Source organism: Neophocaena asiaeorientalis, unplaced genomic scaffold (genome assembly GCF_003031525.2).
Source record: "Neophocaena asiaeorientalis asiaeorientalis breed wild unplaced genomic scaffold, Neophocaena_asiaeorientalis_V1.1 scaffold454, whole genome shotgun sequence".
Taxonomy (NCBI): Eukaryota; Metazoa; Chordata; class Mammalia; order Artiodactyla; family Phocoenidae; genus Neophocaena; species Neophocaena asiaeorientalis.
This window is the reverse complement of record NW_020173722.1, coordinates 224,118-245,583: the sequence shown is the minus strand read 5'-3', so window position 1 is coordinate 245,583 and position 21,466 is coordinate 224,118. Positions and strand designations below refer to the sequence as shown.

The 21,466-nt window shown below is 42.1% G+C and overlaps 1 protein-coding gene and 1 non-coding gene across 3 annotated transcripts in view; one reads left to right on the top strand and one right to left on the bottom strand.

Moving 5' to 3' along the window:
• POLE4 (DNA polymerase epsilon 4, accessory subunit) overlaps positions 1 to 9,488 on the bottom strand; it is a 15,102-nt gene extending 5,614 nt beyond the window's left edge. The window contains exons 1-3 of one of the 2 annotated variants that reach the window (XM_024750660.1): positions 9,235 to 9,488; positions 8,534 to 8,618; positions 7,821 to 7,862 (exon numbers count right to left, since the gene is read on the bottom strand). In XM_024750660.1, coding sequence (XP_024606428.1) covers positions 7,821 to 7,862; positions 8,534 to 8,618; positions 9,235 to 9,444 — 337 coding nt within the window. In that variant the 5' untranslated portion in view covers positions 9,445 to 9,488. The remainder of the gene's footprint in view (positions 1 to 7,820; positions 7,863 to 8,533; positions 8,619 to 9,234) is intronic. The other variant, XM_024750662.1, reaches the window with a different exon arrangement.
• Positions 6,657 to 6,763, top strand: LOC112403281 (U6 spliceosomal RNA). Its single transcript, XR_003003880.1, has one exon. It is a non-coding gene; the product is annotated as a U6 spliceosomal RNA (small nuclear RNA).
• Positions 9,489 to 21,466: the final 11,978 nt, after the last annotated feature.

Here is a 21,466-nt window from a genome sequence, read left to right as displayed (position 1 = left end):
AACGGAGCTGGAGGAATCAGGTTCCCTGACCTCAGACTATACTACAAAGCTACAGTAATCAAGACAGTATGGTACTGGCACAAAAACAGAATGATAAATCAATGGAACAGGATAGAAATCCCAGAGATATACCCACGCACATATGATCAGCTTATCTTTGATAAAGGAGTCAGGAATGTCCAGTGGAGAAAGGGTGTGACCGCCTGGAGGGGTGGGATAGGGAAGGTGGGAGGGAGGGAGACACAAGAGGGAAGAGATATGGGAACATATGTATATGTATAACTGATTCACTTTGTTATAAAGCAGAAACTAACACACCATTGTAAAGCAATTATACTCCAATAAAGATGAAAAAAAAAAGCCTAAACAGACTACATAAAAGGAAATTATACCTAGATAATGAGTGAAACTACAGAAAAAATAAAGAGAAAATCTTCAAAGCAGACAGAAAAAAGGGACAAATTTGCTTCAAAAGAGAGAAGAATGATTGTTTCAAGGTGCTAAAACAAAATTCCACCTAGAATTCTATATTCAGCAAAATATCTTTCAATAAAGAAAGTAAATCAGTGAGCCAGAGCAGGTAGAGAAAAAAAGTAAAATAAAGGCTTTTTTATACCAAAAAAGAAAAGCAGAGTTTGCTACTATCAGACCCTTTAGGATTTACTTCAGAAAGAAAGAAATGATCACAAACGGAGGAGCAGAAATATAAAAAGGAAAGATGACCAAAGACAGGATAAATATATGGATAAATTTATATATCATTGTCTGAATAATATAGCAATAATATAATATAGCCTTATGTGGATTGACAAAGACAACACAAAATAGGTGACAATACCAACATAAGTGGGGGATGAGGGAATTGTAAATCGAGCTAATGGATTCTAAGATCCCATTTTGTTGAGGATAAAGGGAAAGGTACTAACACTAGGCTCTGATAAATTAAGGATGCATGTAGTAACTGGTAGGGTAGCAATAAAAAAGAGTATACAACTTCCAAATTGATAGAGGGAAAACTGAATAAGTTATACTCAAAAAAAGGTAAAAAATGGAAAGAAAAGAATAAAATAAGACAGATAGAAAGCACAAAATAAGATGGTACTTCTAACCCATATATATCATTAACTACATTAAATTAAATGCCCCACTTAAAGACAAAGAATATAAGCCTTAAAATAATTCACATCACACACATCAAAAATACATCCACGTGTGGAGGAAATCTCACTGAAAACTACCTGGAGACTGGCAGAACTCCTGTACAACCAAAGCTGTAAGAAAGATCCACACAGAGTCAGGTAGGAAGGGAAGAGAAGTGGTCAGGTCGGGACAGGCTTGGAGATTCTCCCTGGGTAGTGAGCAGTTTGAATCACAACATGGGCACCCCAGCTCTGGGGTCCAACACAAGGAGGACGAGTCCTCTTAGCTGGTTTGAAATCCAGTGGGACTGACAGTGTGGCTGTAAGAAACCTAGACTCCACTCGTGAAGGGTGCACACACGATTGCTTACTCCCAAAACAAGGCAGAGGAAGCAGACTGAAACTGTGACCACCCAGTGCGTGCCCCAGCCCACACCAAGCACCCCCCTCAAGCCCCCCTTACTCCACAGTATAGCTCCACACTAGGGCTAAGGCTGCCACAGCTAAGGAGAGCACACAGTTGTGAGGGACGGAGCTGGCTTGGATCTGGCACGGCATCTGAATAGAGCAAGGGAACCCATGACTGGTGGTCACAGGGCAGCAAATCAGGAGTGGTCTGGAGTTCTGACTGGTGCTGGGACCACCCCAGCACGTACCCCAGTCCACGCCAAATGCCCACTCTGGCCCCTCTTGCTCCACAGCCGTTCCCCACTAGGGCAAAGGCTGCCACTGCAGAGGAAAGTGCACAACTGTGGAGGACAGAGTAGGCTCAAACTTGGCACAGCACCCAAACAGGGAAAGAGCACCCATTACTAGCACTCACAGGGGCAGCACATCACAAGCAGTCTGTAGCTCTGACTGGTGCCAGGACCATCCAAGTGCAGGCACCAGCCTCCCCTGGGTGCCCAATCCGGACCCTCTGGTTCCAGCACTGCTCCCCTCAGAGCAAAGGTGCTGATGTGGGGAGGGGGTAAGAGCACACACTCAAATTGAACAGAACCAACTCAGACCCTACTCTCAGGGTTTCTGCTCCAGCAATTTGGGACCTGACACCACTCCTGATAGGGCAGTGTTGGCAACTGAGGAGTGGAGAAGACCCAGCTCGCACCTGCCTCTGGCTCCAGCCCCTCCATGTCCAGCCCCACCTTCTACCAAGGTGATAGCTGCCAGCACACTCCGGGGTAAGATGTGACTTGTATTCACTTCAGATCCAGCTCTCCCATCAAAGCCACTGAGCACACACAGACTATATAGTGATGCTCCCACACAAGCACACCCCTTCAAGACCAGGATGGGTAACTGTTTCACCTAATTCCACAGAGACAGAGAAAGTTAAGCAAAATGAGAAGACAAAGGAATTTCTTTAAAATTAAAGAACAAGGAAAAAACCCTGAAAAAACAACTAATGAAACAGAAATAAGTAATTTACCAGATAAAAAGTTCAAAGCATTAGTAAACAAGAGTGCTAACTGAACTAGGGAAAAGAACAGATGAACAGTGAAAATTTTTACAAGGAACTAGAAAGTATACGAAAGAACTAGTCAGAACTGAAATGAAAAACACCCCAGAAGGAATTAACAGAAGACTAGGTGATACAGAAGAATGCAAAAATGATCTGAACATAGAATAACGGAAATCACCCAATCAGAACAGCAAAAAGAAAAACTTTAAAAATGAATATAGTATAAGGGACCTCTGGGACAACATCAAGCATACCAACATTCAAACTATACGGGTCCCAGAAGAAGAGAGAGAGAGAGAGGGATCAAAAATGTATTTGATGAAATTATGGCTGAATACTTCCTGATCCTGAAGAAGGAAAGATATCCAGATAAATAAAGCAGAAATGTTAAAGAGTCTTCTTTACGTGGAAAATAAAAGGCTACAACAGGAAGAAAGAATCTATAGGAAAGGAAAACTCCCAATTGTATAGGCAAATATATATTAAAAGGCTGTGGATCAACCTCTGAAATAAGCTAGTGTGAAGATTAAAAGACAAAAACCAGAGAATTCCCTGGTGGTCCAGTGGTTAGGGCTCAGCGCTTTCATTGCCGTGGGCCCAGGTTTAATCCCTGGTCAGAGAACTAAGATCCCACAAGCCACATAGCACAGCCACACACACACACACACACAAAAAAAAAAGGATAAAAAATTGTAAAATCAACTATAATAACAGTTAAGGAATAAACATAAAGATGTAAAATATGACATCAAAACCATAAAACATAGGGGAATGGAGTGAAAAAATGTACATCTTCTAGAATGTGTTTGAACTTAAATGACTACCAGTTTAAAACATGTAGTTATATATAGGTCAACATATATGAACCCCATGGTAACCACAAATCAAAATCCTATAACAGATAAACAAAAACTAGAGAGAAAGGAACACAAGCATAACACTAAACAGAATCATCAAAGCACAAGGGAAGAAACTAAAAGCAGAAGAACAGGAAAGAACTATAAAAAACAGAAAACAATGAACAAAATGGCAGTAAGTATGTACCTATCAATAATGACCTTAAATGTCAATGGACTAAATGCTCCAATCATAAGCATAGGGTGGCTGACTGGATGAAAAAACAATACCTATCTATTATGCTGCTTACAAGAGACCCACCTCAAAGCTTCAGACATACACAGACTGAAAGTGTGGGGATGGAAAAAGATATTTCATGCAAATGGAAATAACAAGAAAGCTGGGGTAGCAATAGTCCTCTCAGACAAAATAGCCTTTAAAACAAAGTCTATAACAAAAGACAAAGAAGGGCATTATATAATGATAAAGGGATCAATACAAAGATAGGATGTAACATTCAATAACATATGCACCTAATATAGGAGTACCTAGTACATAAAGCAAACAGTAACAGACATAAAGGGAGAAATTGAGAGTAATACAATAGTAGTAGGGGACTTTGACACCCCACTTACATCAATGGACAGATCATCCAGATACAAAGTCAATAAGGAAACTGTGGTCATAAATGACATATTAGACCAGTTAACTTAAAAGATACCTACAGGATATTCCACCCTAAAACAACAGAATACACATTCTTTTCAAATGCACAAAGAATGTTCTCCAGGACAGATCACATGCCAGTTAACTAAACAAGTCTCAACAAATTTAAGAGGGTAGAAATTATATCAAGCATTTTTTCCCCACCACAATGGTGTGAAACCAGAAATCAATCACAGGAAGAAAAATGGGGAAAATACAAACATGCGGAGACTAAATATATGCTACTAAAAAACCAATGGGTCACTGAAGAAATCCAAGAGAAAATCAGAAACTACCTCAAGACAAATAAAAATGGAAACACAACTTTCCAAAATCTATGGGATGCAGCAAAAGCAGTTCTAAGAGAAAAGTTTGGAGCAACAGAGGCCTACCTCAAGAAATGAGAAAAATCTCAAACAACGTAACCTATCACCTAAAAGAATTAGAAGAAAAAGGACAAAGCTGAAAGTCAGCAGAACAAAGGTAACAATAAAGATCAGAAAGGAAAAAAATGAAACAGAGAAACATAAAACGATAGAAAAATCAATGAAACCAAGAGCTAGTTTTTTGAAAAGATAAACAAAATTGAAGTCTTCCATCAACTCATCAAGAAAAAAAGAGGATCCAAATAAAATAAGAGATACAAAAAAATCATAAGCGACTACTACCAATAGTTATATGCCAACAAATTGGGCAATCTAGAAGAAATGGATACATTTCTAGAAACAGACAACATTCCAAGACTGAATGAGAAAGAAATAGATAATCTGAACAGCTGGACCACCAGTAGTGAAACTGAACTATCAAAAAACACCCAGCAAACAAAACTCCAGGACTAGATGGCTTCACAGAGAAATTCTACCAAATATATAAAGAGGAGCTAGTACCTATCCTTCTCAAACTATTCCAAAAACCTGGAGGATGAAACACTCCCAAATTCATTCTACAGTAAGACCACCATTACCCTGATACCAAAACCAGACAAAGAAACTACAAACAAAAAAATTACAGGCCAATTATCACTGATGAATATAAATGCAAACATCCTCAACAAAATACTAGCAAACCAAATCCAATAATATATTTAAAAAGGATCATACAACATGATCAAGTAGAATTTATTCCAGGGATGCAAGGATAATTCAATATTCACAAATCAATCAATGTGATACACCACATTAACAAAAGGAAAGACAAAAACCACATGACCATCTTAATAGATGCAGAAAAAACATTTAACAAAATCCTACACCCTTTTATGATAAAAACGCTCATCAATGTTGTTCCTACCAGACTGGCAAAAATCAAACCCTGATAATACCAAGTGTTGGTGAGAATGAGGAACAATGGGAACTGTCATACACTGCTGATAGAGATGTGAATCAGGTATACAGGATGTTTGGCAGTATCCAAAAAAGAAATACATATTCTATGCCATACTCATTTCATAAGGAAAGGCTTAAAAAAGAATATATATATACACATACATAAACATATTTGCATTAAAATACCCAGAAGATTACACAAGAGACTAATAACCGCTACGTGAAGGGAGGGGACCTATATAAGGGATTAAAGGACAGAGAGGGTAGAGGAAGACTGTTCACAATACCGTTTTTCAACTTCTACACTCAACCTATATAGCATGGAAGATCTAATTATTATAAGGAGGTATGTTTTCAGCCTTGACACAAAGTGAGAGCTAGAAGTGAGCTAAAAATGGGAAAGGAAGGAATAAGAGAACTAACAGTCATACCTTACAAAGTGAGGAGCCAACAAAAAAAAAACATATTTTAGTATGTTATATAAATTGTAAAGGTAACAAAGGAACTAAAAATAATGATAAAACTACAAAAAATCAGAAAGGAGGGAAGGGGCTGAGAGGGTAGTATAGGTTAGCCAAACCTTCATTTATCATAGCAGGAAGTCAAAACATAAGATCTACAGTTGATAAATCAACAACAAAGCATATTATTCAGAAATATAAGAAGCCATCTGAAAAGCTAAAAACAGAAATAATAAAAGGATGAGCGTCATTTCATTATAAGTCGTTAGGTAACTATTTCACTTTTAAACAGGAATATATACTGACTCAAAAAGAAAAAAAATTTCACTTAGAACATACACATCTAAGGACATAAGAACATTTATTTTACCAGGTACAAAATAATATAATACTGACTAAACCCAAGGGGGCTAAAATGACCAAAATTCAGATCTACTAATGTAGAATAGAGCAGAGGGATTCAACTACTCAGATTATTGAATCCAAAGATGAAAATGAACACATCCACCACTCATTAAATGGCCATTTATTAAAAATCCAAGCCAAGCACTATGCATGGTATAGGCTAAAGTGGAAAACTTTGTTAAGTTCTCTCCATTTATATTCCTAGCACCCTCCAATTTATCATCCTGGCACCAGAGGTTGGCAGTTTTATGTCTTTAAATAGAAATTTGATCACATCACTCATCTCTTTGAAAAGATGGTAATTAAAAATAAACAGGTAGGAGTGCTCACTTCAGCAGTACACTTACTAAAATTGTAACGATACAGGGAAGGTTAGCATGGTCCCTGTGCAAGGATGACACATAAATTCATGAAGTATTCCATATTTAAAAATAAAAATAAACAGGTAGGGGCTTCCCTGGTGTAAAAAAAAAAAAAAAAAAAAAAAACAGGTAGAGTTAGGCTCCAAAGATTTTTGATTGAGGAACTGATAGGATGTCAGTCACAAGAAATTGTCTGCCTTAGGTAGGCAGCTAACAAGTTATTTTTAAGAGAAATGAGTAATCAGAAAAGACTTAAAAAAGATCTACAAATTAAGAGAATACTCAATAATCTAGGCTCAAAGCTAGCCATGGGAATATATCTTAAAAGACATTTAAAAGAATATATCAAGAGGGCCAGGGGCCTAGGTTGATTACAGATGCAGAACAAAGGAGTAAAAATAGTGAAACAAATAATTCAAGAAAAGATTTCTGAAAGTAATGAGGCTTCAGGGAGATAGTTGAAAACGTCCTGGTGTGATAAAGGTGAGAATGAACTGAAGGTGCACGGCTTTCGCAAAGCTCTTCAATCAGAATATATGTAGGGAATAGTAAGCTGATCAGATTTAGGAATTAAGTAGGAGAGAGAGCTCTAAGAGAAGTTAGTTAAAATAAGGTATCTCAAATATTTTCTATTTCAATGACAAGATTTAGTTAGTATACAGGAGTTAATCTAAAATTCCTAAGAACAAATAGATACAGGCCAGAATAGAATCTCACTGCAGCAAAATAATCACTTTACACAGACTGCTGAAGAAGAAAAAAGAACAAGAAGCAACCCTTTAAGTGTTGGCAATCATTTCTGATCTCTAGCATTATGATGAGGGGTAAGATTTATATCTAAGAATGGAGATCAAAGTAAGAATCAAACTTCTGAATCCACCTAACTACACTGGGGTCTTTATAGTCCCTTCCATTTTTTATGGTTAAGCAGTTTTCAGGAAGTTCTAACTACCCAAGGGAATTTGAATTAGAATTTGTTTTTCCTATCTTAATAGGAAATGGGGAGAAAATTATTCCTACATGAACAAAGAAGAACCAGGCCATCGGTTTTATAACGTTTTGAACTCAGATCGTTAGCATGGGAAAGACAGGTGGAAATGATTACCCCGTGATAGAGAACTCACCTTCCAGGAAAGCAAATTCATCCACAGCTTCTATTGCATTATCTGAAACACAAGGTAAAGGGACACCTGACTAACTCCGGTCATTTGGGCATCAACCTCTTACAAAAGCACAACCCACAGTGAAGGGCATGAGGCTTTGTGCAAATTAGGGCATTTATAAAATTTGTCCCTTGCTATCTTGAGATCCATATCTACTCCACCACCAAATCTTACGTATAAGCTGTCTCTCCGAGAGTAAGAAAATAAGAAAAGCCTGGTTAAATACTGCTCACTGAGGGGAACATCCTTGCTCTGAAAGTCATCAGAGAAGTGTTGCCTATACAGAAGGGAAAGCGAGATTATGGTATATGAAAGCTTACAGATGTTCTAGGGTTACCAGCTAAAAAGTAGAGTCAGAAATCAAACCTCTACTTTCTAGGTGAATAAAAAAGTCAAGCCTGGTACCATATGGCGGAAGGTATAAAGGAGTCTAGTTAGCTTTGGCAACATCTAGACTCCTTCGGTTCTCTGTTCCAGCACCTTTCCAGCCACCCAAAGCAAATTTTCAAAAGGTAGGGTCTTCTGGCACTGTGGCAGCCCAAGAGAAAACATCGTAGGAAGAGACCTGTGGCACCACTCACCTTACAGTGATGCCGTCTTAAACAGTGTAAGGGAAAACCTCAACCAGCCCTCTCGTCTGCCCCCAGATCCAAGATACCAAAGTGACACTCTACCCAAATCTCTCCTCTGAAGGGTTTTCCTCTTCCCCTGTTGAGCACAACAGTAGGCATCTTTTGCAATGGTTTCCACAAACAGTTCCTGTGAAGAAAAGCAGAAAAAAAATTTAAAAAACAATAAAAGTTATAATAAACAAACCAAAATTGAAAAAACAAAACAACCAAGCAGAGTTGTATGGATGAATTCTAGTACAATTCTTGTGTGTGCTTCTGTTGGCGGTGGGGGAACGCACAGGGGTGAAAGAGAGGTTCTCAGGGAAGCTGAAGGTTCTCCTGGACTTCATAAAAGTCTAGTCCCCTTCCCCCTCCTGCAGTCGCCCATGACACATCTGTCCCTCCCTCACTTGTAGATCCACCACACTCATTTACTTGAGGTTCCTACAAGTTCAGTGTTAGACTGGAGATGCAAATTAAAGCCGTGTTCAGGCCCTCAAGAAGAGGTAGGTATGTTAGCAAACCAGTACAACCACTTTACGCGACGCTTTTTCCGTCTTCCCTTCCTATGCTCACACCTCAGAATCCGGCCCCAGAACCTCTCTCACCTCCCGGTGCCCAGCACACCCCGCCCCAGATCCTCCTCTGGCTCCCCGCGTTCCCCAAACCTGGACCAAAGGCTCGCTAAGCCCCGCCCTTCGGAAAGGCCCCGAGCCCCGCCCCTCGCCAGGCACCCCCGCCACCGCATTGTGCCCCGGCCGCACCGCGGCTCGTGCCAGAATGAAGATGGCTTCCTGTCCTGCGAGCGTCACGTCGGGGTCCGCCTTCACCAAGGCCTTCACTCGCGCCAGAGGCAGCCTCGAGAGACGAGCCCCGGGCGCACTCGTCGGGGCATGGGGCTGCGGAGCCGCTGCGTCCCCACCGGTGCCCTCCTCCTCCTGGAAAGCCCCGTTTCCAGTCGCTACAGCCGCCATCCACACCCCGAACCTGCTGCGCGCGCAGCCGCCGACTGTGCACGCAAGCGGTGCAGGCCCCCTTCTCGCGCGCGCTGGAAGCCACGCCCCCTACGGGCGCGTGACTCCGCCCCTCACGCGGCGGGGCGCCAGACTTTTTGCCACTCGCAGCGCTTCTGGTGGCCTGTCTTGCCGCCACAGATGACTCTGACGCGCCGTCCTGTCTAGTTGAGCCCTCTTTTGGGAAATTTGATTGTAAAAGTAAACACAGCAGTAATAGAAATATATACAGGAGAAACTTGAACAAGTTTACGTACTACTGGAAGAGACAGTAAAGTAGAGCAATAAAAATGTAGCAGGGGGCTTCCCTGGTGGTGCAGTGGTTGAGAATCTGCCTGCCAATGCAGGGGACACGGGTTCAAGCTCGGGTCTGGGAAGATCCCACACGCCGCGGAGCAACTGGGCCCGTGAGCCACAACTACTGAGCCTGCGCGTCTGGATCCTGTGCTCCGCCACAAAAGAGGCCGCGACAGTGAGAGGCCCGCGCACCGCGACGAAGAGTGGCCCCCGCTCACCGCAACTACAGAAAGCTCTCGCACAGAAACGAAGACCCAACACAGCCAAAAATAAATTAATTAATTTTTTTTAAATGTAGGAGGGAAAAGAAACAAGTTATGGACATCATTTCAACAATTCTTCCCTCTTTCTCGTGATAAAACCTCATCTATATCAGTTAGGGTCCAGTTAAGAGAAAGAAACCGCACAGGGTTTGAGCAGGGAAAGTAATTTGAACAGGAAAGTTTAATATAAAAATTCCTACCTTTAACAGGGAATTGACTATTAAGGGGCAAAGAAAAGTCTAAAGAATAGAGGAATTGCATGTATGTTCCCGGGGCTGGGGTAGAAAACCCAAGGATGGAATGAACATGGGAGACCACCCCCTCCCAGCAGAGCTGAGATCAAGATCTTGTTGCAGAGGGCCAGCCACGACTCACTGAAGTGCCCGCTGGCAAGACTCATGGGCAATTCACTTTCCTGGGGTGCTTTGGAAAGATGCCTAAGGAGAGGTGCTGCACACTGGTGGCCACTGTGCACTACAAAAACCTGCTCCCAAAACACACTGGGACCAGGAAATGGCCCCTTTTGTCCTCTAGTGCTCTCTACTGATACAGCATTACATCCTAACATCATAATCATCTGGCTGAGGAGAAACGTTCTGACATCACCAGCAAGCAATGAAGATGGACCTGGAGCTAAGACACAATAGGCTGATAGCAGCACACCACACCAGGTTAAATCGAATCCTATGCCTATACTACAAGGACACCCATGCAGCTGTATGTGGATAGAGACAACAACAGGAAACGTCAACAACAAAAACCAAACTGACTGGTCTTACCAGTCTTGTCCTCAGTCTCAAGTGAAAATGAAGGCAACCAACAATCCCACCACATTCTGCTCACTTGCCTACTCACCAGATGATTATTTGACACCTTCTCCTCAATCCACTTGGCTCTCTCTGCTAATGATATCGGTTGCTATTTCACAGAGAAAATAAAAGCACTGAGAATGGAGCTTCCACCGACTCTCATCACTATGCCTAACAGTACTTACACCCAGGTGCTCTGCCTTCCCACCTGCCACTGGACTGAGATGTCATTGCTCCTCTCCAAAGCCATCCCCTCCACATTTGTCCATTAGATTCCTAACCCTTCTTACCTCCTCAAGGAAATCACTGTGGCATCTCTTTTCTCTCTCTTGCTTTTGCTCCCTTGCTGTCTTTCTCTCCCTCTGCTGAACCATCCCTATCAGCATACATCTTTTTTTTTTTTTTTTAGAACTTTGTATATACCCCTTTATTAGCTTCTGGCAATGGATGTTGCTGGGGAGAACTGTTGGATGAGCTTGATTTTTTTTTTTTGCCTTATAGAAGAAAAAATGTAGAAAGTACATTACATGTATTACATAGCATTACATGTAATGTTATGTAATATATATTTTACAGACTATTGTACATATATGCATATACACATATACATTAACACGTGGGTTTTGATATGTATGCATCAATTTTTGTTTTACTATTGTGTGTTTTTTCAGTATACAGATTTACTTCATCATTTAAGGAATAATTTTTGTTTTTATGATAGGGTTTTTTGTGGGTTTTGGGGGGGATTAAAATTTATTTATTTATTTGGTTGTGCCAGGTCTTAGTTGCAGCATGTGAACCCTTAGTTGCAACATGTATGCAGGATCTAGTTCCCCGAACAGGGATAGAACCCGGGCCCCCTGCATTGGGAGCGTGGAGTCCTAACCACTGCGCCACCAGGGAAGTCCCTATGGTGTTTTTAATGGTTGAATATCTTTTCAGGGATACTAGTTATCCCAAAGTTAGATCATCTTTGTCCTCCATGTTGATTGCCTTGTAATTGTTTTGATTTTGTTCTTTTTTCATTCATTGTGGTTACGTTAAGCCTTTGTTTCATGTCAGTAATTCATTTTATACCTGTGTTTATCTGCTTTCTTTTGTTTCTAATTTACTTATCAGTTTTATAATAATGGCATCTCGGCTCTTAATTTGCTTCCATAGCTATATAAACAGCAATTTAGTCTCATTCTGTTTTTTCATCATTTGCCATCTAGGTTCTTGTTTTAAGTCTTATTAAAATTTTAAATCACATAAAGCACTTGTGGGCAATTTTCCTGTTTCATAGAGCATGTTTCCTTCCAGATGGGGTTCTTCAACTGTCTTTTGTATACCACCTTCCATTCTTTTAATATTTTACTGTAGCATATTTGTACATTAGCCATACTCTTTTGTTATTTTTAAAAATGTTGCCTGTACTTAATGGGAGAAGTTCTAGTTAGTCTTCTACTTGCTTCATATAACATAAATGAAATTTCCATGACTCCTTATACTCTATTTGTCCTTTTTGAGTAGTGGCGGGTCCAGTATTGTTTTTAATTTACATCTTTATTGGAGTATAATTGCTTTACATTGTTGTGTTAGTTGCTGCTGTATAACAAAGTGAATCAGCTGTACGTATACATATATCCCCATATCCCCTCCCTCTTGCCCCTCCCTCCAACCCTCCCTATCCCACCCCTCTAGGTGGTCACAAAGCACTGAGCTGATCTCCCTGTGCTATGCAGCTGCTTCCCCTAGCTATCTACCTTACATTTGGTAGTGTGTATATGTCCATGCCACTCTCTCACTTCTTCCCAGCTTATCCTTCCCCCCACCATGTCTTCAAGTCCATTCTCTAGTAGGTCTGCATCTTTATTCCTGTCCTGCCCCTAGGTTCTTCAGAACCATTTTTTTTTTTAAGATTCCATATATATGTGTCAGCATACGGTATTTGTTTTTCACTTTCTGACTTACTTCACTCTGTATGACAGACTCTAGGTCCATCCACCTCACTACAAATAACTCAATTTTGTTCCATTTTATGGCTGAGTAATATTCCATTGTATATATGTGCCACACCTTCTTTATCCGTTCATCTGTCAGTGGACACTTAGATTGCTTCCATTTCCTGGCTATTGTAAATAGAGCTGCAATGAACATTGTGGTACATGACTCTTTTCAAATTATGGTTTTCTAAGGGTATATGCCCAGAAGTGGGATTGCTGGGTCGTATGGTAGTTCTATTTATAGTTTTTTAAGGAACATCCATACTGTTCTCCATAGTGGCTGTATTAGTTTACATTCCCACCAACAGTGCAAGAGGGTTCCCTTTTCTCCACACCCTCAACAGCATTTATTGTTTGTAGATTTTTTGATGATGGCCATTCTGACTGGGGTGAGGTGCTACCTCATTGTAGTTTTGATTTGCATTTCTCTAATGATTAGTGATGTTGAGCATCCTTTCATGTGTTTGTTGGCAATCTGTATATCTTCTTTGGAGAAATGTCTATTTAGGTCTTCTGCTCATTTTTGGATTGGATTGTTTGTTTTTTTGATATTGAGTTGCATGAGCTGTTTGTATATTTTGGAGATTAATTCTTTGTCAGTTGCTTCATTTGCAAATATTTTCTCCCATTCTGAGGGTTGTCTTTTCATCTTGTTTATGGTTTCCTTTGCTGTGCAAGAGCTTTTAAGTTTCATTAGGTCCCATTTGTTTATTTTTGTTTTTATTTCCATTTCTCTTGGAAGTGGGTCAGAAAGGGTCTTGCTGTGATTTATGTCATAGAGTATTCTGCCTATGTTTTCCTCTAAGAGTTTTGTAGTGTCTGGCTTTAGATTTAAGTCTTTAATCCATTTTGAGTTTATTTTTGTGTATGGTGTTAGGGCAGCATACATCTTTACAAAAAATTCGCTCTTGACTCTACACACTCCTGCAGCTTCTGCTTCATGACTTTATTTTTATTTTGAAAACATTTTTTAAATTTTTATTTATTTATTTTTATTTTTGGCTGTGTTGGGTCATCTTGCTGTGTGCAGGCTTTCTCTAATTGCAGCGAGCAGGGGTTACTCTTCATTGTGGTGTGCAGGCTTCTCATTGCAGTGGCTTATCTTGTTGCGGAGCATGGGCTCTAGGCGTGTGGGCTTCAGTAGTTGTGGCACATGGGCTCAGTAGTTGTGGCACACAGGCTTAGTTGCTCCACGGCATGTGGGGTCTTCCTGGACCAGGGCTTAAACCTGTGTCCCCTGCATTGGCAGGTGGATTCTTAACCACTGTGCCACCAGGGAAGTCCCTTCTGCCTCATTTCTTTGCTCTTATTTGCAACAAAAGTCTTTTGCAAACTTATCTGTATTCATTGTCTCCAATTTTTCCCTTTTTGCTCCCTTTTGCACTTATTCCAGTGAGGTATTTATCACCACCAGTCCACTGAGGCTGCATTTTCAAGATCACCAATGACAGGGCCACCCCTGATGTGCAGGAACCCGGAAAGATATTTTTTAAGGGCTCTTGTCTATCTAAACAATTTGATTTTAAAATGTATTTCAAAATTTATGGGCCCATGTGAAGTGTTGATATTTAATCAATGAAGATTTAAAATCATCAATAGAGGTATTTACATATGTGTTCATTGTGTTAAGACTGCACATGAAGACTCTTCATAGAGTCCAGGCACCAATTATTCCTGTTCAGGTGCAGGAAACATCTTTTTATGCTCTTTTGGCTTATGTTACATCTCTCACAGTGAGAAAAAGGCAGCAACACAATAGCGATAGTAATTGCTCACAATGCCAGAGCTCTTTGAAACCTGTTTGTATTGAAACAGTATGGTTTTGGGTTTGGGTTTTTTCTTTGTTTTTTGTGCCTCTTCAGTCCTCTAATCCCATTTATTTAATTCCGGTTGTATCATTACTCATGACACTGCAACATGGATCATGGCACCTGTGCATACTCTCTCAAAGGGTGTCTCTGTGCTTCATTGATGATGACCAAAAATGCAAGCCTTACCAAGCCTTGTATGCATGAAAGTATGAATGATAATCAATTTTCTGATTATGTTAAATTTTCTGCTTGAAATTTTATAATGTTAACATAGAACAACACATCTTCAAACCACATATTCTCTTGAATTCTTTAGGCTGTAATCACTGCATTTTTAAAATGTAATCATTTTTAGTGTTGCCTGTAGTTCTGCTTCCAAACACTACCATCAACAGGGAGGAGAGGTAAGGAGACATGAATAGAGCAAGAAAAACAGTCCTGGTAAAACAAGAAATGTTTATTCCTTGTTGGGCATAGCTTAAGACTGACCTGGGAAAGCACACTATCACCATATCATTTGGAGGCAAGAGAGGACATTGGTTGGAAGAGCCTGTTGGCATTGCAACGCAATAGTCTTAAAAGCCTTCAGAGGAGGTATGCACATCCACCCCAGGAGGACTTTCTGATGTATGGTACAAAGCCTGAGGAGGGCATGGGATGACAACCCACAGTGGCAAGGGCATATACAGGATAAAGAATGCCTGCCACCATCCCACACCTTTGAGTGCTATAAATCAGAGATGACACTATGGTTGGTACACAGTTGGGTGACAGCTGAGGTATGGGCCCACACATGCAGCTCAAGTCTGAGTATTGGCAGTGGACCATTAGTAGCCCAGTGCCCTGTGTCTGATGTGAGAGTCACCCTAAATCAGTGTGTCAGTTCCATTCTGGTGACTCAATCTCACACAATTCCATATCAGCCAGTAGGAGCAATTTAGTTGCCAGGCTGCCCTCCCAGACCAGGGCCCAGCCAAGAGTCCTCAGAGGACCCTATTGGCACAAATCTTGGGGTTCCTCAAGACAACAGGTCAACCCTACAAGTGGAGTAGAGGTTGAGAGAGTGCCCCCACAGTGAGAGAAACCAAGGATTGGGGTCCACACATGTTCCTGTCTAAAGACAGGGGCTGTCATTTGTCCCCAACCCCTGGAGTCTACCATGACTAAGTGAGCCCTACTAGAAGAGGAAATCGGATAACCCCATTTATATTTTTCCACTTGCATTGTTGCCCAAGCTTCTCTCCAGGGATCCTCATTTTTGTTCAAGACTTGACCTTACCCTTGATCACTTTAAGGCCCAGATATAAAATTCCTCATTGTGGGGCTTCCCTGGTGACGCAGTGGTTGAGAGTCCGCCTGCCGATGCTAGAGGACACGGGTTCGTGCCCCAGTCCAGGAAGATCCCACATGCCGCGGAGCGGCTAGGCCCGTGAGCCATGGCCGCTGAGCCTGCACGTCCGAGCCTGTGCTCCGCAACGGGAGAGGCCACAACAGTGAGAGGCCCGCGTACCGCAAAAAAGAATATAATTTTTTAAAAATCCTCATTGTGAAGAATTAATTTTTATAGTCTTTGGAGATACCCAATGATTCATTAGGAAGTTTGTTTTTTCCAAATATGCCATAGAGTCACAGAATTTCCAAGCTTGAAGGGATTTGAGACATTCATAAAATCATAGACATTCAGATCTGGAGGAGCTTTAGGGTCATTCAGATCAATTCTTTATTTCTGAATTCCCTCTTTCTAAGACTCCTTTCTTTGTTTCCATAGCATCCAATACCCTAGTTTCCCTCCTATCTTTCTAGTCACTCTTTCTCAGTCTCCTTTGCAGGCTACTTTTTCCAGAGATAAACCTTCATACTCTTTTGCTCACTCTAGATCCCTAGGTGAGCTCATCCAGGCCCATGGCTTTAAATACCATCTATATGCTAATGATTCCCAAATTTATATTTCCAGCCCCACACTCTCCAAGAAGTTTCAAGCTCATATATCCAACTGTCTATTCCTTGCCACTAGTATGTCTCTCTAATGTCTCAAACTTGAAATGCTTAAAAATGGACTCTAGAGTTTACCTTTCACACATATCAATGAGTTCCTCCCTTAGTATTCCAATCAAAGGAAATGACTCCACAATCCATATAGATACCAAAGCCTGAAACCCCAGAATCCTTATTCTTACTTACTTTCTTTTCCCTCAGTCTCACATCCAGTCTGTTAATAAATTCTTTCCATTCTTCCCACCTTTTTTCAAGTGCATCTACTTTGCTTAATCTCCAATGCCAAGATTCTTATCCAAGCCATCATCATCTATATCTCCTCTGGACCACTCCAGTAGTGTCCTAACTGGTTTTCCCTATTTCAAAATCACCTCAATCCATGCTCTGTGTAGCAACTTTCAAGGTGTGAATTTAAATCTTAAATCATCCAATGACTCCCACTTACCCACAATAAATTCCAAACTCATTACTGCTTCAGATGGCTCTGTCACCTCTAACCTCATCTCATACATCCCCTCTTGCTCACTGTGCTCCAGTATTGCTGGCCTATCATTGCCTTGAACACACCAAGCTTTTTCCACCCGCAGGGACTTCACATACTAAGACCTCTTCCTGGAATATTCTTCTACCAATTTCTTCTTTAGGTCATAGCTTGTCATGGTTTTAAACACATCTACAAATTCTTGGGCTTTAACCTATCAAAAGGTCGAATCTGATTTTCCCTCCCCTTGCTTCCAATGAATAAAATGCTGCAGAAGTGACCCTGTTTAAAGTGACTCTGACTTCTGAAACTAGGTCAAAAAAGGTGATACAGCTTCCAACTTGGTTCTCTCTCGGGAGACTCACCCTTGGAACCCAGCCACCATGAAAGGAGCCACATGGAGAGGCCACATGCAGGTGTCTTAGCTGACTGCCCAGTTCAGGTCCCTAGCAACAGCCAGCATCAACCACTAGACATGTAAATGAGGAAGATTTCAGATGAGTCCAGTCCCCATCCTCCAAGCTGCCCCAGTTGATGCTAGGTAGAACAGAGACATGCTCTACCAAGCCCCACCTAAATAATGGATTTATGAGCAAAATAACAGCTACCATTGTTTTAAGCTGCTAAGCTTTGGGGTCGTTTGTTGCATAGCAATAGATGTCTGGAATACAGCCGATATGTCCCCTTCTCAGAACTGCCCTCCCTGATCATCCTATCTAAGTGTCTGCTGGTTCCATCCACCACTAATAAATGATTAATCATTATTATTAACTTCAATGCCCAGCCTAGTGCCTGGCACATAGGAGGGGCTCAGTGAATATTTGTGGAATGATCGATTAAGTGAGTGAATCCTCTTGTCACATTTGAAGTTATCAGTCATCAATAAGATGGAAGTTTGTTTAATCATTTGCTGGGTGGTAACATCAAACATCAACTCAGATAGAGGGAAGGGGAGTTACAGAGCATGTTCTCCCAGTGCTGCTGCATGGGCAGGGTGGGCAGACTTGATGGCCACCACTCAGGGGCCTAGATAACTAGAAGTCACTAAGGCCTGGGAAAGTAGAGAGGGAGCCCCAAAGACACTAGTCCTAGTGTCGATGTAGCAGTCTGCCTTATCTGTTATTGAGGAAACAAGTGACTCTCCTTGTTATTTGTTATGCCTGCCATGTCTTTCTCAGAGGTGGCATATTCCCAGTTTGGAAAACAGAAGACAGGTGGACTGAGGCAGGAAAATTTCAGAGAATCATTCTTGCAAGAGATGCTTCACTTTGGCAGAGTTGATAATGACAAACGTCAGATGATTGAGTTTCAGGCTGGTTCCTGGGGGCCCTGTTCATTGCTTTCCACTCCAACTTGTGGTTTCCTTGGTGACAGGACAGCTGCTGGGCAGATGGTGGCTTTGGGACCACCTGACTAGCTTTGAAGCTAACTGACTCTGACAGCTTTGATTGGAATGAAAAGATTTAGGGTTCCTACAGGCTTTCTTAAATTAAAACCTCCCTCCTGGAGTGAGTTTGTTTATAGATGTTGCATTAGATTAGGGGATTTTCCTGTGACAAGAGAGCTCCTTTACCATAGATGTTGACTAGTTGGGGTTGCTGGCAGGTTTTCTGAGGTTGGGTTCCTCAAAGCAGCCCAGCCAGGCAAGGCTACACCCTCATCTGTTCCCCCAAGCAATGCCTGTCAGTGGTGTGTACCAATCAGGTCTCAATAGGAAAACAGAAACCACACCAGTTATTCTGACAGAAAGAATTTAACCTAGGCAATAGGTGATACAAGTACTGGAGGCTGAAAAGGTAAAAAACGAATTTCAAGATAAACACAGAGGCAGTAGCTGCATCAGGCAGCTCCATCTCTGGGACTGCAGAGCAAGGGGAAGAGATTGGGGTCCTAATCCTTTAGAAGTTTGGCAGATGGGCCCTGCAGAGCTGGACCTCCAAGGAGGGGCAACTGCCTAGCATCTGTGAGGCTGGTGCTGGGAGTGTAGAAAAAATTGGAAACTGGAACACATTGCTATTAGAAAGAACAGTCATTGCTAGAGTTATGCTCATGGGAGCAAGAAGCAGTGAGGAAGGAGCGATTCCCTGCTCCCTCCTCCAGCCTCGTAACCCACCTTGTTGACAGAGCCTAACCTGGAGCTAGCTAGCCACAGAGAATTGTGGTTTTCAAAGTCACAGCCCCAGTGTCACAGAGTAGAGTGTAAAAGGGTGGGTCTGAGCTGAGAGACATTAGCTTCATAACCAGCACAGAATTCTGGACAAAAGGATCACAGTAGATGACGAGATAGAACACCCAGGCCACGAATACCCACACCTTCTCTTTCACTGGTGGAAATCACCCATGTTCACCCATGTCTTTGCACATTACAGAGAACTTCTTACATTGTCTTATTTAAAGGCAGATAATGATAACATGGGAGAAACTGCCTATGTGTTCTGGCCCTGAGGAGAATGGGAGACTGTCCTGTGTCCAACATTGGTCCACTTTGCCCCCACTTTGTCCCTGAGCTTCTGCCCTAGGGCCTAGAACGGCCAGGTGCAGACTGATCTGTGCTTCTCTCATGAAGTACATTTCCAACAGATCTGGATGTTTCCAACTTGTTCATCAGGAGCAGGTGGGAGGGTCACCAAGCAGGACAGTCACCCTGCCCTCCAACCCTGTTTCAGCCAGAATAGCTCCACAGCATTTATTTACCATATTTGGTTTCCAAGTCAGTTTACATTTGAAGAGGAAGTTGTGCAGGGAACAAGAGCTGGCAGACCCTTACGCTAGAGGGAGAGCCTTCAAACTGCCACTGCCAAGTGTGCCAACAAGGCTGACTTCCATTGGTCTCCTCCTCTGAGATGTCCTCTCTCCCTACCAATCTGAGGCAAGTATCAGTCCCTGTTTGTCCCCTTCAGAGGATAACCCTCCCCAGAACATCTTAAGAGTGTCCCTTCAAAGGCATGTTGCTGGGTGGTCCACTCAGTGTTCAATGTCTGGGTGCATGGGTTGTGCCCGTTTGTATGTAGGTATAATTTGAGGTATTGTTTTTTGTTCATAAGTTGGTTGATGTGTTTTTCTGCAAGAAATTTTTTAATCCACCCTAGAGGAAGAGAAGGGTAGGAAAGGGATGACTCAGTAGGAAGGAAGGAATATTTTTCCTTTCCCAAATACACCCCAAGCTTACACCTGCCCCTAACATTTGTAAGAGTATACATGGAGGCAGTGGGCCCATACTCCCACCTTCTCTTCCCACTCCCAATCCCACCCAGCAGGCATTAAACACACACCTCAACCCACATGTCTAAATCCTATCCAAAAGCCCTCTACCAACAGCTGCCCTTAGCTACCCCTGAGACCTAGGTGAGCTCACCATAGGCAGGACAGATGGGGAAGAGGCTCACGAAGCCCTGGAAGAGAATGGGGTATTTGGGCAGGGAATTTTGAATCCCGGGTACCCAAATACAGGCTAAAGGGAGGGACTGACCTTGGTTGGCACAGACTTCTTGGCCTGTGGACTTCTTATCCTGTGGGGAGGGGTTAGCCCCCACCAGGGCCAGGACAAGGGTCCTGAAATCAAGGCTCAGGATTGTAGCCTGAGAGGCCAAGAGGCTGCCTGGGTAAAGCAGAGCCCAGCAGGAGTCACTAGGCAGCCAGCCTCCTTCTGAAGTCCCCACCCAAGCAGGTTCCCCTACACCAGGGCAAGAAGCGAGAGAAGTCAAGGTAAGGGGACAGTGCTCAACAGCAGTGTCCTGTGGCAATGAGGACAGGGGTAGCCACAGCTATGCAGGCTGGCCAGGGGGCCACTTCCTTATCAGAAGCCTGAAGGGGCTCCATTAAGACCCCCACAGACCTCCAGGATCCCAGCACGACATGTGAAGGAGGTGGGCTCTCCACAGATGGACACTGGGCCACACCCTGGCTGATGGTGGGGGCAGGGGGAAGGTGAAGTGGTAGCTGCTTACAAATTAACTCTAGAAAAGCAGAAATATGATGTTTCTTCACTTTGTTGTGCTTGTCAATTTTAAGTCTTTTCCCAGTTCTGCCCACCACCACCATACTATCTTAAGGTTCAGAGTTCTTGCATTGACAACCCTTCATTTTAGTGCCTAATGTATCTTTTTTAAACTTTTCATACGGAGAAATTCAGTGAAAGGTAAAAGTAGATAGAAGAGTACAATGAACCCATATGTACCCATCACCCCAAACTTGTTCTATCCAAAATCCCATCTATTTCTCCCCTCCTGTGTTATTTTGAGGCAATCCCAAGTATCATTTGGTTTCATCGTTTAATATTTCAGTGTATATCTCTTTAAATTGATTCTTTTAAAAATTATCTCAATGCCTCTATTAAGGAAGA